Here is a 20,470-nt window from a genome sequence, read left to right as displayed (position 1 = left end):
TTTAAAATTCAAACATCCACCCAATCATTCATCCATCCATCCAGTGTATTGAATGCATGTATGCATCCACATGTTTGTAACTTCAATCGGCTGGCACTATTTATTCCCATTTGACAAATCCACCACATGCTGCGATTTTAAGCCAAAATAAGCTAAATTTATATTTCAGTTTAAATAATAAAAAAAAAAGTTGTAAAAGATAAAATCGCTTACGCATCCATATGTATTTAGAGAAATCATAGATTTTAAGGAATGAATTCTTAGGTTTTAAAATAAATGTGATAGGTTCGCTTTATTAAATTCTAACGAATGCTTAAAGCTAGCTTAAACTTTAAAGTAACCTGTGTGTGTAAAATCCAGATTCGGCTTTACTTTATATCCATTACAGACATATTTTGTGAAAGTGTATGTCAATTCTAATATTTTTTTTACACAAAATTTCACTACTTACACGAAAACTGACATTATACACGAAAAATCAGTTTTACACAAAAAAAGACTTTTTTACACGAAATTTTACTTCTTCTCAAAAACTGACTTTCTACACAAAAACTGTCATTTTACACAAAAACTGACTTTTTACACAAAAATTTACTTTTTATACACAAAATAACTTTTTACACAAAAGCATTTTTTCCACTAAAACCAACATTTTACACAAAACCTTACTTTTTACACAAAAACTTACATATTACACAAAAATTTTCAGTTTACACAAAAACTTACTTTTTACACTAAAACTGTCATTTTACATAAAAACTGACTTTTTATACAAAATAACTTTTTACACTAAAATTTATTTTTTTTCACTAATATTTACTTTTTACACAAAAGCTTAGTTTTTACACAAAAACTACATTTTAAACAAAAACTTTTTTTTTTACACAAAAACTTACTTTTACACAAAAACTAACTTTTTACACTAAAATTAACTCTTTAACAAACATTTATTTTTTAAACAAAAAATAATTTTTTACACTAAAGTTTACTTTTTACACTAAAATTTACTTTTTGCACAAAAACTTACTTTTTACACTAAAACTTACTTTTTACACAAAAACTAACTTTTACACAAAAACTGACTTTTAACACAAAAATTGACTTTTTACACAAAAACTGAATTTTTACACTAAAACTGACTTTTTACACAAAAACTAACTTTTTACACAAAAACTGAATTTTTACACTAAAATTTACTTTTTACACTAAAATTTACTTTTTACACTAAAATTTACTTTTTACACTAAAATTTACTTTTTACACTAAAATTTACTTTTTACACAAAAACTAACTTTTACACAAAAACTGACTTTTAACACAAAAACTTACATTTTACACAAAAACTGTAATTTTACACTAAAACTGACTTTTTACACAGAAATTTACTTTTTGCAAAAACACTTAGGTACTTTTTACACAAAAACTTACTTTTTACACAAAAACTTACTTTTTACACTAAAATTTACTTTTTACACTAAAATTTACTTTTTACACTAAAATTTACTTTTTACACAAAAACTTACTCTTAACAAAAAAAACTTATTTTTTACACAAAAACTTATTTTTTACACAAAAACTTACTTTTACAAATAATTTACTTTTTACATGAAAAGTCTCTATTACAAATTTTTATACAAAAAGCCCTTTTTACACAAAAACTGATATAAATTCACATTTTACGCCAAAACTGCCATTTTACACAAAAAGCAATTTTTTACATTAAGTCCATTTTTATAAAAAAAATTTACCAAAAATCACATTTTACACATAAAGTCACCGTGATTTTTCTCTCATTTATAGAACGATTTTACTAAAATGAATCATCGAAGAGAATATTATAATAGCACTTTCATGTAGAGGCCCTCAATGAATACTAATTTTTAAAAACGTAATAATTGTAACGGCTTTTTTTAAATATCGGCTTATACACACTAACCCTCAAATAATGATGACACATGATTTAACTGGGTTTTTTATTAAATTCCTAAAAAACTGGAAATATTTATTAAATGGATGAATAATGAACTAATGAATACATTCTTTAAATTTTGAATATTTACCAGCGAAACAAAAAATAAAACAACATTTTTATTTGAAAATGAGAGAAACTGTTTTACGAGTATTATTATTAACAAAAAAAGAAACCATTCAAGACATTAATGGAGAAGAAATTAACCAAACACAGATACCAAACAAAATTGAGAATGGAATGAAAAAATACAAGCGAAAATCATAAAAAAATATATAAAAAAAGAGTGGAGAAACAAATAAACAGCTGAAAAACATGTTTAGGTGTAGAAATCACAAAAAAATAAAACACGCAGAAAGACAGAAGGACGGACAGACAAACCAACAGTCAATAAACAACAAGAAGAATCAGTCAGTCAGTTGCATTCGGGCTTTCTAAAAAGAACCAACCAGCTAGGGATTGAAAAACATTTACATGTTTATCATACAATTTAAATAAAAAAAATAATAAAAAAAGTACCAAGTTTTTATTTAAAAAAAATAAGAAAAATAATAATTACCAGCAACGATCTTGACTAAACGGAAATGCAGTAACGGGAATTTTAATTCCAGAATAAAAATTTAAATTTCGTTTTTTTAAGAAATAAAAAGTATGTGTAAAATAAAGAAAAAGTATCCAATTAACAGCAAATAATACAAAATTATTTATTTATTTATTGAATTACAAGTGAAAGTTATTTTTGTCTATTCTTGAGGTTTCTTTTTGTGAAATTTTCTTTTGAAATGTTAAATAGTCATGGCTGAGTGTGGTGGAGAGGCCAAAAAGGTGGACTGGCTAGATTTAAAGGCGGCTTAAATTCTTTTGCATACAGTTTATCATAATTGAGCGTCATAAAAGAGAACGTGTTGCAATAACGACTATACTACACTACAACAACGTGTTTAGAAATGTTGAACAATTTACAACAAAACAAGTGGCAAATAAATTTTTATGTTTTTTTTTTTGTTGTTATTTGTTTTATCTGGTTATATTTTTTTTGTTCACAGACTTGGTCAAAAGTGTTAATTAACTAATTTGTACATAAAAACAAGATAAAGTAATTAATAGTGGTTTTTTAGTAACAAATTTTTAATTTACATTCAAGTACGATAAATTAATTAATTAAGAACCGGCTCAGAATTAAGACAAACCTGCATTCATATCATTTTAAATGCAGCAACTACCAAGAAAATACTACAATATTTAACTGGAATTGTAGAGATGTGCAAGTGAAGGTTTTGAATTTTAATAGCGAATGGTCATAAACCAATAAAAATCACTTTAAACCAGTGCACAGTGGGATCAATCGGAAAGAATGTGGTAATAAATCAGTATTTTCTAAACAACTACTAAGCAACTGGCAACTGATGGCAAAATAATATAATAACGAATCGTAGAGGAGAACATAGGATTTACTAGTTACGAGCTCTGCAATATTTTTCAAACTTGAGGTTGTAGCCTTTAACACCCTGTTTCTTCCCTTGTATTCTAACAGGTCTGATCACAAACTTTATTTTCTGAAAGCTTATGTCCTCCTATACGATTCGTTGGTACATCATTTTGCAATCGAAGCAGTAGTTTAGAAGATATAGATTTATTACCACTTTTTTTCAATCGATCCCACTGTGCAGTGATCTGCAAAAAGAAAACTGACTACTTAAGCTTGAGAAATTTGCGACAAATATTTTTGGTTTTCTTAAACTTCGTGTTGTGCCGATTCACTGCTTTAAACTACTGCAAAATGTCTTTTTAAAGTTTATATTGGATAAGTGGCGATGAATGTGTTCCCCAGAAGTTAAGCAAGTAGTCAATGTATCTCTTATAAATACACAGTAATTGTCAATTTCTGATTCTCTTTTCCAAAGTGAACCGTAACGGTCTGGACTATAAAGCGGATGAGGCAAAACATCCCAACCACTTCATTCTAAATACTTTTAAACAGATATTGCAACATGTAGCCGAGCATTGTCATGATGGAATATTTCGGTTTCATGTCTGGCCGCATATTCTGAGCGTTTTTCGGTCAATGCTCGCTTCAAACGAATCAGTTGCGTTCGGTACAGAATCACCACTTCTGAACTGAACAAACCATCTCTCGCAAGTTGAAACCGATGAAACACATTCACCATAAGCAAACGGTGTGTTTCAGCGGCACTTTTTATACCCTTCACCTTCGTGAGGGTATATATAAGTTTGTCATTCCGTTTGTAATTTCTACATTTCCGACCCTATAAAGTATATATATTCTGGATCCTTATAGATAGCGGAGTCGATTAAGCCATGTCCTTCTGTCTGTCTGTTGAAATCAATTTTCTGAAGACCCTAGATATCTTCGGGATCCAAATCTTTAATAATTCTGTCAGACATGCTTTCGAGAAGTTTGCTATTTAAAATCAGCAAAATCGGTCCACAAATGGCTGAGATATGAGGAAAAAAACAGAACAACCTCGATTTTTGACCTATATCTGGATTACTAAGTCATTAATATAGACAATATGGATATCTAATGATAGATATTTCAAAGACCTTTCTTGACGTATATAAAAGCATAGTAAGTTGGACCTACAATGGGTCAAAATTGGAAAAATATTTTTTAACCCGATTTTTTTTTTCACCAAAAGTTTTTTTTCGCTAAATATAAAGAAAATTGAAAAAAAAAAAAAAAAAATTTTTAAATTTAAAATAAAAATTAAAAAAAAACAATTCGAAATTTTTTTTTTTCAAAACATAAAAAACTGCAAAAAAAATAAATTTTGTTTACCTCAAAATATTTAAAATTTTTGTTTTGAAGTATAATTTACTTGTTTAAATTAAAGAAGTAAAGCAAAACTTCCCGCATATGATGCTTTATTGGACCAAATTCAACATTTTCTAAACAAAAAATTACTTTGTTGTTTACACCATAATGTTCAATAACTAAGTGAGAATAAATGTCAGATATAAAACCTTCAAAATGACGTATAAGTTATTAAAAACAAAAACAGTGTTCAAATGATATGTCATCTATTGTAAATCCCACATTTTTAAGTGATACACCCAATATTTTTATAATATAAAATCATTTATAGAATAGCGGTAACGGTATTTAAATGGTAACGATAATTGTACTTATTTCGGTAACGGTAGTTTAGCGGCAACCATAAAAGAGCTGAAAGTGTAACGGTAGCCAACCTTGATTTTTTCAAACTCTGAGTACTAATATTGGAAATTTTTTTACGGATTCTATTGAAAATGCTGTTATACAGAAGATTTTCTAAAGAAAATACTGTTATACTGTAGTTTTTATAGATACTACTATACTGAAGATCTTCTGAAGTTAATACTATTATACTGAAGATATTCTATAGAGAATACTGTTATACTGAATTTTGTAGACTGTTATACTAAAGATGTTTTTTTAGATAACACTGTTATACAAAATATTTTATTTAGAAAATAATGTCATATTGAAGAGTTTTACAGACTACTGTTATACAGAAGAGATAATCATGAATATATTCTACAGAAATTACTGATAGACAGACGATTTTCTATAGATAATACTGTTATACTGAAGATTTTCTATATAAAATACTGGTATACTAAAGTTTTTCTATAGAAAATACTGACGAGAAAATCTATAATAAAACTGTGATCTTCGTTTAAAATTGTTTTAACATTTTGCCACAAAGAAACTTTTCGAAATAATCACGCGTGATACTTCGATCACGCTTTCAGCTCTATCGCTTACTTTAAAGGTGCACACAACAAGTACTACTCAAAATATGTAGTAACGTATGTGCATTTGAAATTAATTTTAATTTTCCAAATTCGTGTAAATACGTTGACAAATGTATTAGGGAATTGTTTTTATATTAAAAAGCAACCGGTTTAGTAAAAATATTTTATTTGTTTATACAAAATTTTTTCAATTAAATATTAACACGTTTAAATATGTGAACTATATTTGGTTTGTACCATTTTAATTTGAAATCGCCATAACAAAACAATAAAGTTAGGGTTTCTTAAAACTCATAGCATAAATTGGGAGTATTGTTTTCATAAAATGAATTGTATAAATAAACTATTTTGAATAGAAACTGTTCATATAAAATGAGTAGAATTAGAACGAAACGGAATCAGTGCGATGCCGTATCGAATCTAATATTCGTATTCGATTTAATCCTGATCCGAAATAAACCGAAATTTTTAAATGTCCTATAAATTACCGAAATACAGAAATGAATAAACAAAAATAGAAATTTTGTATATCAAATGATTAGAGTCCGAGAGTAACCGAATCGAATCTAATGTTCGTCCTGATCCGAAATAAAATGAAACTTTTCTAATATACTGTTACGAAATTGTACTTGAATTCAAATATAACGATTTTAACGGCTGATTTAAAATTACATAATGCTATTTGAAAGCAGTGCGTCTCAAACTGCTTTATTAACATTAGATAAAAGCTTTGTATTGATCATTGATCGTAAATATGGCAACGCTGAATGTTTGCTGCGACTCGTATATTCGAATTCGAATATTCGAGTTTTGACAGTTAAAAAACATTGTAGAAAGTTCACCAGATAAAGCGTATGTATTCGAAAGCTCTAGGCTTCGAATATACGAGCTTAACAGTTAAAGAACAATCTAGAGTGCAGATGGCAGTGTTAAAAATAGTGGCAGAGGTTGCAGTCGTTAGTGAGCCTTAAAGTGTGCTGTATTTTCAAATGAATTCGTGTACATTATAAAGTGTGTCTGTATTTCTGCGAATTTATAAACGAGTATAAAAAAAACACTGAGTGACTATTTAATTCTGTTGTTGTACATATTAAATAAATAAATAGTTGTTACAATTTTTAAACTACTAAACGGCTTTTATTTGCAATCAAAAGTATCCGGTTTATTTGAAGGAAATAAACCAACGTTTTGAAAAGGTTAAAACGTAACAATACTCTAAATTACCGAAATAATTTAATTATCATAATTTGCCATAAATAAACTTTTTATAATAGAAACTGTTCATATAAAATGCGTAGAGTTCGAACGAACCCTTTTTTCAGGACGATACCGTATCGAATCTAATATTCGTCTGGATCCGAAACATACCGAAATATTTCTGATGTACACGTTTCCGATAATAAAAATATTAATTTGAGAACAAGTTTCAGCTCATTTTCTAGCTGCCCTACAGAATTTTCTATACATTGTGGACATTTTCTCGGTTCCATCTTGTGTCTTTATCGTGAACAGAAAACTATGATTCATACATTTTTGAATTATGATGTTAAAAACTTGTATTTCTTTAATCATAATCTATATTTTTTTTTATAAAAGTTTCGGTATTCGGTTTGAGTTCCGATATTCTAAACTTGTATTTACTTCCAAATCTAGTTTTTGATAAAAAGGTTCCGGTTTCGGTATTTGTTACCTTTATATTAATAATAGAACCCATTTCCCCTTTCTTTCCCTTAATTCAAAATCCTTTTGTAAATATCCCTTGAAAAAGTTCTTTCACAAAGAAACCCTAACTTCTTAAGAACACCTACAAATCCAATCAACTATCAATAACATTCATAATTATTGTATTTAACTAAATTAATCTACTTGAAAAAGTCTCAGCATACGTTACGACAACATACCACTTCCATATAAGATCAACTTATAACCCACATTTAAATTAATTACCTACTTTATTTAAATCTTTTACAGAAAAGTTCCCAACAAAATGTTAACAAAACTACCAGACTACATAATATCGGAGTGTGGTTATCCCAGCTGGGATAGAGACCGAGAAAATCTTAATTTAGCCAAAATACATGCAAATCTCTGGAGCACTAGTTCAATATGGTCAACAAAATCAACGAATTTTGCAAAATTACTGCCGCTAAGGGAAACATTAACCGATTACTACATGGACAAATTGATGATGCGGCAGAATGAGAACATATATAAGACAACAACAACTTCAGCAACAACACAGTCATGTACCAAGAAGATGAGCAACAATAGCGGAAGACAAGCGCCGAGACATGTGAATGAAGTGTTAAAAAATGGCAAGAGGTAAAATAAAAAAAAAAAATATACTGAACTGATGAAACGTTTTCTTTATGTTCACTTCCATTGTGTACTTTTAGTAATGGTTCTTTTTTCATACTTTTCTCTTCTTATTTATTATAGAAAACAACATCAACAAAAACCACATTGTGCGTTGGACAAAAGAAGATCTCATACAAATAGTTTAGACAACGATTTGGATCAGTTTTAGTTTAGTTGTTTGTTATTATTACTACAACTGCTGGGTGGGTGATCACTTTACACGGTGATCTAGTGATGTGCTGCTTACTTAAATGCATAGTGTGTTTATTTTGTTTAAAACTTATAATTTATTTGATTTTTTTAGTTATTAGAAAATATTATTATTAAAAATACATACATATAATGAAATTTAAATTAAAATCTCTACTTTTTTATTAAATATAGTTATACTATAGGTATCTGAAGAGGTTCCTTGTGTCTTCATGAACTACAATTTTAAATTGATATTAAAAGAAATCCAAATTAAAGTTGAAAAAAATGCAACTAAAATTCAAGAAAACAAATTAATATTGAGAAAAAATAAATTGAAATCAATAAATCAAAATTAAACTAAAATTCAGAATAGCAAATTAATATTGAGAAAAAAACAAATTGAAATTGAGAAATCCAATTTGATATTGAGAAAAATTCAACTGAAATTCAGAAATCGAAGTTAATATTCAGAAAATTGAAATTCAGAAAATACAAAAATTGATATTCAGAAATAATATCAATAAATGTCTATTCGATTTAAATTTCTTACTCGTAGTATGTATTTCATAAGAAAAAAAAATTTATTTAGATTTTTCTCAATATTAAATTGAATTTCTTAATTTCAATTGATTTTTTTAATATTAATTTCCTATTCTCAATTTCAATTTGTTATTTCTCAACATTATTTTGGATTTCTCGATTTCACTTTGTATTTTCTCAATATTAATTTTGATTTCTGAATAACAATTTATATTTTCTCAATATAAATTTGAATTTTATCAAGTTTAACTTGAAAAGGTGTAGATCATTCATAAACCTGATGATGACAATTCGAATTTAAGTTGGAACATTTTTTAATGCTGTAAAATAATTTATAAATCATGAGGATTCTTAAATAAATACTTTTACATTTATTTGAGGCCAATTACTTGCTTTTTCCAATTACACAGAAAAAACTATTTCTTAAACCGTTTCAATTCAAATATATATCACATTTTGAACTGGTTTCAATTATTTTATAATTGAATCAAGTATTCATGTGCTCAAAAACAAAATTTTCTGATTATTTTTTGTGTTTTCAATTACGAAAATTATCTATTCAATAATTTTTGTATTTAAAGTTCAACCAATAACGAAAATTGTATATTTAATTGTCAAAATTATCAAATTCAAAACTCAAAATTCAATAGAAAATATCAGAAAATTTTGTTTTTGAGCACATGAATACTTGATTCAATTATGAAATAATTGAAACCAGTTCAATATGTATTAAATGTTTGATTTTAAATATAATTTTTTCTGTGTACGAACTTAAAAATTTGGAAAAAAAATTCTAAATTATCAGTAATTTTAAAGTATGTAGTGTAAATTCGAAATATTCAAGGATCTCTAAAAAGAAGATCTCAATCGTTATAGATAGCGGAGTCTATATAGCCATGTCCGTCTGTCTGTTGCCATCAACTTTCCGAAGCACCCTAACAACTTACAAACATTATTGATACATCAATATATCGGGAATACTTAATACTCTCCTACTTGCTATTTAAAATCGGACCTCGCTTTTTTACTTTTTTTCCACCAATATTTTGTTTTACCATTTTTCTTTTATTTTTTCTGTTTTAATTTTAAAACTGGAGAATGGTCACCGCAAAAAATTAATTAAAACTTTTCAAAAAAATTCGATATGGACTTTCAAAAATATAGCAAACGATTTGAAAGTTCATCGTCACACTGTTTCAAAATCCATTAAGCAGTATAAGGTAGTCATAAAGTTCAGAAAGTTCCAGATCACGAACGAACGAAAAAGTAAAATTTTATAAAAAAATACACCTGTGGTGGATGATGAAACTTATGTACTGGCAGACTTTTCACTACTTCCGGGTCAAGATTTTTATGTAGCTGATGGACGAGGTAATGTATAAAAATAATACTGGACAAAATTACCCAAGAAGTTTCTTGTGTGGCAAGCCATTTGCAGTTGTGGCAAAATAATCCAATCATTTGTGACATCAGGCAAGATAAACACAGAAATAACAACGGGAGATTTTGCAATATTTGAATAAATTTACATATTTTTTTAGAATTTACATATTGAACGGTTTTATTTATTTAATAGAAGAATTAGTTTTTTGACTCACTTTTATAAACCCTCGTCACTCATAGTGAAGGGTATAAAAATGGTTTTGTGTCATTCTGGATTTTATTTAGAAACCGATATTGTGGGGTCAAGATACTTCGGCCGTAATGCAAAAATATAGTCATTTAAATTTTCCCGATTTATTTAATCTAACAGACAAATTCACAAAGCACTTACTTTCGATATTATTTTCTAAATTTTTATTTTTAAAAACTATCAACTAGTATTAGTAAAACTTTGTTTTGAAGTTGACATATAATTTACAGCACTCAATCGCTTTCTGCTAACTTAATTAGATAGCGATAAAGTAGCGGTAAAGCAATGTTATCGAACATTTTAACAGTTTTATTTAATTTGTTATGTTTTTGTTATATTAAAGCAAAAAAACATTTATTTTGCAAAACATTTTAATTTTGAATTTTTTTTAAAGATAGTTGTAAAACGTCATATGTACAATGGGCTTGTTTAAATATTATATTAATTAAATAAATGCATTTGGTTAGTGTTAAATATATAAAACATATTATCAAGTAACGGCCATAACACAAAATATTAAAAATCTGAATTTTTTAAGTACAAATCGGAATATTGGAGCACTTTTGTTTGTAGGCCAAAAACATCAGCAAAATTTCAATAAATAGGCAAATCCAACAGGCATGTTTATATCTCATGTTAAAGCCACCTTCATAAGCTTTTCAATAATATAACAAAATCTTCTAACAGCTAACAAATAATAAAGTTATAGACAAAATAATGTTTAAACTAAATTTTACAATTATTTTTCTTATACAAACCAACAGCATTGCCATACTCAATTACTATTACTGGCTCTCAGTTCTTGGCAACTCTACATATTTTGACAGATGACACATAAGAGCAAAAAAAAAACTATTTTTTTTTTGCTGTTGTGGAATTCTTTCATACAAAAAAAATTGATACAATTAAAAATAAGATTTTGCTGTAAAAGTTCATAAAAAACCTATTATTACTATTTAAATAAATCAAATAAATACGGTTTAAGTAAACTACAGAGAGTGAGAATGATCCAGCGTTAAAAACAACAGCAAGAGAGACGTTTAACAAATAACCTTAAGCAAATATTGACATAAGGTCACTACCATTATTACTATTAAGTAGATTGTACTCGAAGGAAAAAAACAATTACTGCAAGATTTTTGTTTTCTAAATCTTGGGAAGTTTTATAATGTGTTATGGCTACAGAACACGATACCAAAAACATAATAAAAAGGCAAACATCGTTTGTTAATGAGACGAAAACGAATGCCAAGGAATGTGGTTTAGGCCAGGAGTCTTTTGCTACCAGAACGGGATTACATGTAAATACAAAAGGTACAAATACAACACGCAACAGCTGGGAATCCTGCTACTATTGTCCGCGAGAAAATTTCAAAGCTGTTAGTGAGTTTGTTAAGTAAGTTTTTGTTTATTTTTGAGTAGATAATTTATAAATTCATTATCTTTTTTTTGTTAGACATTTGCGTGAACGTCACTGTACTAGGGAGGGAGGATCCTTTGTTTGCCGCTATGGTTTTAATGGTGTGTGTCCCTCATTGCCGCTGGATGGAGTGTCAGATCGTGACTACGATGCTCACGTAGCCAAGTATCATGTAAATCAACAAACACGCGAAATGCCTCCCGAATGGTCGGTATTTTCGGCCGCCCAAAACCTGCCGGCGGTTTTAAACGATCCCTCGCGTGGCAAACAAAGCAATTTGTTTACCAAAAAATGGGGCGTAGAATTTGTGGAGCGCAACCACATAGCCGCCTCGCCTCGTTTGCCTGAAATCACCTGTGACGATTTTGAAAAGTATATTAGCAAAATTGGTAAACGCTATAAACGTCATGAACGTCTAAATGCCCAGCAAGCGGAAGCTCTATTGGAAGAGTCTGCAGGTGTGACGGTACCCAAAGGCACTGTTCCTTCGTCGCCCACACATGAAGCAAATTTGAGTTCCATACCCGAAATATTTCTCAAAGACACTTTAAATTTGCAACATGCTCCCACTTTTGCTCAGGTGTTTCCGCGTTTAATGCAAAATCCGGGGGGAGAGGAAAGACGACAAACGGGGCGCCTGCTGCAGGAGCAACTGTCTCATTATTTGGATATTGTGGAGGTGAAAATAGCTCAACAGGTCTCACAAAAATCAAAGGCTTTCTTTCATGCCATGACTTCACAAGATGCCATCATGAGTGAAATGCAAGAGGCCGCCAAAAGGGTACAAGCTTTAAGGTCGGCTTTACGCATTCTAAATGAAACTGTTGTAGTGGATACATTCCGAGTTTTGCGTTTTGCTCAACGACGTCAAAATTTCGAAAAAGTTCTCGATAAACTATGTCTAATGGCGACGGTTCACAAAACCCAGCCCATGCTGCAATTGTTATTGGGCACCCAAGACTATGTGGCGGCTCTAGATTTAATAGGTACTACACAGGAGATTTTGGCCCAGGAACTGATCGGGGTGCATTGTTTCAAACACTTGCCCATGCAACTCAATGAAATGGAGAAACTGATAGACAAAATGTTGACTACAGAATTTGAACGTTACACCACCACCGAGTTGAATAGACCGCTGCAGGATGTTTTGAAAGAAACGGACAGTGTGTGTGCGGAGGAAGATAAACTGGTGTGTATAGTGATGGGTTTGCTGAGGAAAAAGAATTTCAGCTTTGTGGAGGCCTACAAAGATGAGGCCATAGTTACTATACGCACCATAATTAAGCAATTGGTCATAGAGTTTATAGCCAACAGTGATGCAGAGATTTGTTTAACGGGCGCCGGAGAAGAAGCTCAGAATCTTTCGTTTAGTGAGTGGATAAGTTTGCTGGCCAAGGCCTCGGTAGCTTTGTTGATGGTATTGCAGCGCATACAAGCGGTAACACATATAATGCGTCAAACAACCGATGCTGCAGCCGGCCGCCCTTTCAACAATGGTGTGGAAAATCAAGAGGCTGCTGTGAATCTTATAGATTCAGAGGCTTTTCTAACTGCCTCCGATCAGTCTCTGGTTCACGAAAAACTAGATGAGTTGCTGATAGCAGTGTGTCATTACTGTCATGAACGCTGTGCCAATATGGTGTCCCAACAGAGTCTGGAAAAGTTTGTGGCCACAGCCGAAGAAATTGCCCAGTTGTCGTCTTTGGTGGATGACTTCACCGAAGGCTGCCAGGCCATATGCGGTGTTACAAATGTGCCTTTAAAAGTTGCCCTCAAAGTCCAAGCTTCACGTTATGCCAATCGTTTTCATAGCGAACGCAAGAAGAAATTGGCTTTACTGTTGGACACGGAACGTTGGCGTCAGGTGGATATACCCAATGAATTTCAAAAGATTATCGATCGCATAGCTGATAATAAAGAGTTTTTGGTGGATGAATCTAATCATAAAGCCACAGGCGTTACTCTAAATGGCCATGTTGCAACAATGCCACTTAATAACTCATCATCACAGGCCAATCCAGTATTATTGGTGGACAATAAACCTTATACTTTGGTGGGTTCGGCTCTTTTGCTAGTGCAAATGTTGTGTGAATATTGCCGTTGTGCCCAACGTTTGCCCATAGTTGCGGGCTATTTGTCGCGCAATGTGGTGGACTTGCTGAGGAACTACAACTCGCGCTCTTGTCAGCTGGTCATAGGGGCCGGGGCTTTGCGTGTAGCTGGTTTAAAAACAATTACCAGCACTAATTTGGCTTTGGTATCACGAGCTCTGCAATTGATTTTATGGCTGTTGCCTAAAATTAAAAATCATTTTCAGCATTTAGATGCTGCTAGTGTAACGGGCTACGATGGCATAGAGCGAGAGTTGCAAAGTCATGTGAAAGAAATTGAAAATAAAATCTATACCATTGTTATGGAACGTGTAACAATGCAATTGGAAGCATGGGATGCCCGACCACCCATACCTTCGCAATCATTTCGCATTATTTCCAGACACTTGGTGAAATTGCATGAAGCCATTGCACCCATACTGCCGGAACAACAGATACACTCCATGTACGGCATAGTGCATCGTAATTTCAAAGACAAACTAAGGGAACAATTGCTGAAATTGAATATCAACAACAATGGCGGTCCACAGCATGGTGTGGTGACCTCTGAGTTAACCTTCTATATGGAAACATTGCGTACATTGAAGGCTTTGCCTTTGGAAGAGCTGGACGATAGCATACAAGAAAGTATTTGGATTTTCTAAAACAAAGTCTGGTGGCATCATAGTGTTTAGTTTTGTTTTTAATTTTATTGCTCCTGGTAGTTGTTAAGTAGGTTCCTTTCTAGTTTGTTTCTACGTTTTAAATTGTTTTTAGTTTTTTTTTTTTGTTGAAAATTTTAAAACCCCCCAGTTTAACTATTATTTTTGGCCTTAACTTATTTAAGGTCTGGTTATTTTTTTGTAACAAATTTAAAGCATTCTTTCCACTACTGTACATCACATTAATTTTTGGAGATATTTTGGTATTTCCGTTTGAAAAATTCTTGATTTTCTTGAAAAATTTCGATTTTTGAAAAGTGAAAATAATTCGGAAAATTGTGTAAGTTTATGTATTCATATCTTGTAAAGCTGTAGTCGGATTTTCTTGATATAGCAATGAAATGAAAGGTTATTTTAACATCTTTAAATTTATCAGCTAATGCAAATGCAATCTTCTGATGCATTTTTTTTACAAATTTCTACTCTTTCAATTTATAATTTATTAAAATGTGAAATGTTAAATACAAGAAGGACCACTATGCTTAAACATTTGTTTGGTTCAAAAAATAACCAGATTTTGACAGAATGGGGTCTTATGTTATTTTGTTTTCACTCGATTTTGAATGTTTTAGAAAAAAAATTCTAAATTTCGTCAACACATTTTGCAGCTCATTTGTTGTGTAAATGAAATTTGCTTTTATTACTTGTAATAGTTGTAAAATTAATCTACTATTATTGCATACACTAATGATACGATAATTTTAAAATAGTTTAGATTTAATAAAACAAAAAAATGAAACGATAACAAAACACACACTTAATTCAAGATGTATATTTTACCAATTTATAACACTTTGTAGGTTAACAATTAATATCCGTAATAATTCAATTAAATTTTATTGAAAACTCTCTACAACATTTGTAAAAAAAAAATAAAATAAAACTGTAAACCCCGGAACATTTTAATGCTTGTAATTTCATCTTCTCTCCAAAAACATTTTATTCCACATTAATGGCTTAATTGAAATCTATTTACAAAACCACAAAACATTAACAAATAAAGTCTTACCAAAATGATATGTTGTCGACAAAAAAAAAAGAAAATAAAACAAATGATTATAACAATAAATAAATAATAGTTTAATAAATAAATACAATTATAAAGAAAAACTTTATGAAATCTTATTAAAATTTAATTTGCAGTTAAAATGAAAAAAAAAATAAGATTCTTCAGAAATATGAATAAAACTTCGATTATTGTGAATTCTGGAATCGTTAAATAGATTAAAAAAATGGGATGGACAAGGTTTAACCACCTCCAGATAAATACTCTGGAAATTATTTTTAGATTTTTATTAAACTTACTTTTAAATTACAGCAATTCTATATTTTTTACAATGTTTGAATTTGTTTGTTCACTATTGTGAATGTTTTTTCTTAATTTATTTGCCAGATTTACCTCCTTTAAGTAGCTACACTTTGAAATTTACTCCTCAGCTGGGCATCTTTAATAAGGCCCTCCAATTCATCATCTTTTTGGGCACGCATTTCATCTATAATGCTCTCACGAAATCCCATATCCTTGGCGGGATCATTAAGAACATCTTTAAATCTAGCCTGTTGTTGTTGCGGAACTTCTGTGGTAAAATTCGTTTCAATACTTTGCAGATTTTGAGCCCCCAGGGGTGATATTTTTTGCCAACAATCTGTGCCAAACCATATAGACAGCGCATCATTATAATCGGTATTGTGGGTGCGAAAAGGATTTGAGGGACTGCCAAAACCCAAATGACTTATAGTGTCACGCAAAGTTTTGGCTAATTTTTGGATTTTACTTGAATAAAATATTAAGCTAGCGCCTATTAAATGGGCCATAGATCTCAAACAACGGCAGACATGTTTTTTAAGTTCAGGTTCTAAAAATTTAAAGAATTAATTAAATTGTAACTAAAATTAATTTAAACTTACCATAACCCATAAACAAATCATATTTGGCTCCCACTAAAACCAAAGGAAAAGGCATTAGCTGTAAAGTAGACATATCCTGATGATCCTTTTTTATGCGTTCTTTAGCTTTTTCATATAATACATTAGAAACTTGATCAGTTTGGGTTGCCATAATTTCTTCACAACTTTGCCTGAGACCCTCATAAGCCATCTCCAAATCTGACCACAGCCTTTGAGGTTGTGACAAATCCAGCATTATAACTGCCGAAAAATTAACTAAGCCATGACTTTTCAAAGGCACTTTTAGCAATTGCTGGGAATTTTCCAATGAACCCAATTCCCATACATTAAGTATTTGTTTCTGCAAATGGCCGGTTCTACGGCCATATGAATATTCTAAGGCTAGAGTAGGTTTGGAGGCATCTTCTCGATCAAAAAATGCATTAATGGCCGTGGTTTTACCCACAGCCTTACTGCCTAAAACGAATACTGTTCGCTCCTTAGGACCATTTTCCACTTGTAATAGATGCAACTGCTGTTCGGCTAATTTAAAGGCAATATCCTGTATGGTGTCTTTTTTGGATGATTCTCTTTCCATGTTTGATATGTTTTGTAGAAAAATAAACAATTTTTATACATAGTATTTACAATTTTAATAAACCGTTACCTTGGTAACCGTTTTTAGTTTAAATTAAATTAATATTAACCCCCATTAATGCAACTCTGTTAGTTGTCAACAATTTCTAAAGGTTGGCAATGCTGCAACAATTTTGAAATCTTTAGTAGGAGCAAAAAAAATAATAAGAAACTTAAAATTTTCGTTATTTACATATCTACAACTCAAAAAAACATTTCAAACAAAATTAAACAAATAAACAACTTAAAATTAACATGCAAGTGTCAACTTCAGTTTTTGTTTTGTTATTTGCAATTGAAATTAATTCCCACTTTCTTGTTATTATTAAATATGTATGTATGTGTTTGTGCTGCAAGAATAGATTTTCTTTAAAGATTTTTTTAGTAAGAAATTTTGAAATTAATGCTTTAAATATGTAGAAGAAAATTGTAAGAAATATAAAAAATTCAATTTCTCAATGCCAATTAAATTAACACTAATATTACCATTTGATAACGTGAAGTTTATTTTAAAGGTCTTTCTTTGTTTACAACTTTAAAGCAAATTGAGAGTTTCTGTCAAAGAATAACGCGTGTGAGAAATCTAAAATTATACATATGTATTTATTTGTATGATGACTGTATATTTGCTAAATTTGCTTTGGTACAGTGGTGATAAATAAAAATAAACCTAATTGAAAAAATCACCCCACTAAATAAACATTCATAAAATAATCGCAAATATTTTAAACCACAAACCAAATAATTCTTTTTAATTTTTCAAAAGGTAAATCCCAAAAATTGTAGAGAATTTGTAAAATTATGAATCTTTGCAATGTTAAAAAATTTAAATGGATATTTCCAATGATGCGTTACTGACATTGTTCCCGAATATATGAATCGAATCGTTTGCGATAGTCGTTCTCGAATATGGTGATATAATTTGCGAATTCCGTTGTCAGGTGGGAATAAATTAAATTCCGGAGAATTCTGAATAAAAACCAGAGCTTCGAATTAACTATGACTTAAAAATGCGGGATTTTTTGAATCTCTTATTTGTCCAATATAAATTTATCCAAAGTATTGTCCATTGTTAGCTATGACCTTTTCCCATCTTTCTGGCAACATATGGATTCCGAACTAAAAGAACTATTAATTTTTTGAGGCCAATAACGAATCCAGCCAATATCCGATACTCTGTTCCAAAGTGAAGCATATCACAGAGAGAGCGTTCTGCATCGATCAAAATACTTTTTAATAGGTATTGCAACATGTGTCCGAGCTTTGTCATGATGGAATATTATGGTTTCATGTCTGGCCGCATATTCGGTTCAAAAATTATTTACTTTTATAGGGTTCAATCATCATTTCGGATATGTAATATCATCTTTCAAGGTTCAGCTTCGTTGGGTACCCAATTTCCCTGCTTTTGGATGAATCCTTAAAAGGATTTTGCGGACTCTTATTCAGTTTGACAACAATCAGCATGGAGTACTGAATCCAATTGTTGGTCTTCAAACTTTTTTTATAGTGACAATACGAAGCCAATACTCATCATTAGAACCAGTTCTATAATCAATAACTTTTTTTGTGTGCAATTGTCACTCTCTGACAATTCGGACAATACGGAGACTCCAAATAACTAACACGGTTCTATAACTAGTTCTTCCATCAATAATTTTTGTTAAAAATTGACACACTTGGAACTAGTTTGCAGAAGCAGTTAATGAAGATTAATATTTACTTACACAATTTTTGATAATCTATTTTTAAATCCATTTAGCGTTTCTTAAGTTCGATTTTAAAAATGCCCACCATAAAATTGTTTAAATTTTTTTGTTATTTAAAATCGAGAAAATCGCCCATAAATGGCTGAGATATAAGGAAAAAACCAGGACATTCTCGATTTTTTACCTATTTTTGATTTATATCTTGATTAGTTGGGTGGAGACAACGGGCCGAGCTAATCTGCAAGCTACTGGCGTTCAACAATCTGTAAGAGGAGATTTGGGGAAACCTAAATCTTCTGAAAGCGCGCAGAGTGCATCCTTTAAGAAAGGATGTAAGACTAAATGCAGCGAGGTGCTTCTGAATTTCAACCCAAGATCTCGAATGCTGCCTTGGCCCGTAACGATAGAGGATAGGTAAAAAAACCTGCATCGGGAGCTGCTAGCTTGAAAACTCAGGCTACAGCTAACCCAGTGCCGATTGTGAGCAAGGGAACTTCGAACAAGATTTTGGGTAACCAAGCTACACCTCTCGCTGCCAGTAAAGGAACTGCGAACAAGTCTTCGGGTTCCCAAGCTGTGCCTCCTGGCCAACAGGGCGACAAAAAAACCCACTAGACACGTAACACCAGCCAGAAGGGCCTTTTTGAGACGGCGATACGCCGAGAAATTCATCGACCGGCTAGGTAATAAACCTGCCGAGTCCCTCTCGTCCGACGATATATCATGGCTTAACTGGACAAAGACCATCCTAGCTGATCTGCTGAATCCTCCTCTAGCGTCTAAATACGCGCGTCTAAAACGGCAAAGTTCCGAGGAGGAGACGCAAGCGCAGGGCCAGCAGCCCGTTACGAAACGTCTTAAGCCTCATTGTTTGACAGATCCTTCAGCCAGATGGCCAAAGGTCATCTTGTTCGTGCTGTCATCGATCGGAACTCTGATTGCTCCATATCCCATGCAAACTGGGATATCAGTGCTTACTGGGCACTGCTTGATTGGTACGCATGCTAGGAGACTGAACACTCCATACAGTGACTTCTGTAGAAGTTGGCATGATGAATACGAGAAGGAAACGGTTGAACATCTCCTCTGTCTTTGCCTTGCTCTATCGGGGGCTCGGACAGCGATAATAGCTAGTCATTTTTTGCACGGCCTAGCGGATATATCTACTGTGGATTTTTTAAATTTTTTAACTCGAGTTTTTTCACCAAAAAAAATTGTTTCCTAAATAATTTTTTTCGCTAATAAATATAAAAAAAATAAAATTTTTTTAAAAAAATTACAAACCATTTTTTTTATAAAATTTTTAATTTAAAAAAAAAAAATTTTTTCTTGTTAAATTTTTTTTACCTAAAAATATTTAAGGCCTTATTCATAATCAATTTTTAAACTTATTACAGGTTTATAAAACAAATTTTGTATGGAAATTCTGTTTTATAAACCTTTTAAAAAATTAAAAATTTATTATTTTTATTTTAAATAAAGTACATATAATTTTGTGAAGGGTAATAAGATTCGGCCCTGCCGAGTATAATTCTCATACATGTATTTAAATATT

The 20,470-nt window shown here is 30.9% G+C and overlaps 2 protein-coding genes across 2 annotated transcripts; one reads left to right on the top strand and one right to left on the bottom strand.

Moving 5' to 3' along the window:
- Nucleotides 1-11,362: 11,362 nt before the first annotated feature.
- On the top strand, nt 11,363-15,793 carry scat (VPS54 subunit of GARP complex scat). The gene is made up of 2 exons (XM_065502234.1): nt 11,363-11,847; nt 11,908-15,793. The coding sequence occupies exons 1-2, from the start codon at nt 11,627-11,629 to the stop codon at nt 14,624-14,626; spliced, it is 2,940 nt and encodes a 979-aa protein (XP_065358306.1). The 5' UTR covers nt 11,363-11,626; the 3' UTR covers nt 14,627-15,793.
- A 203-nt stretch (nt 15,794-15,996) lies between these two features.
- On the bottom strand, nt 15,997-19,966 carry LOC135950908 (cytoplasmic dynein 2 light intermediate chain 1). The gene is made up of 3 exons (XM_065500432.1): nt 19,894-19,966; nt 16,592-17,176; nt 15,997-16,539 (listed from the first exon to the last, which is right to left on the bottom strand). The coding sequence occupies exons 1-3, from the start codon at nt 19,964-19,966 to the stop codon at nt 16,088-16,090; spliced, it is 1,110 nt and encodes a 369-aa protein (XP_065356504.1). The 3' UTR covers nt 15,997-16,087.
- Between the last annotated feature and the right edge of the window lie 504 nt (nt 19,967-20,470).

This window comes from Calliphora vicina, chromosome 2 (assembly GCF_958450345.1).
Source record: "Calliphora vicina chromosome 2, idCalVici1.1, whole genome shotgun sequence".
Lineage (NCBI taxonomy): Eukaryota > Metazoa > Arthropoda > Insecta > Diptera > Calliphoridae > Calliphora > Calliphora vicina.
Note: the sequence above shows the minus strand (reverse complement) of the source record. Positions and strands in the feature narration are given on the sequence as shown.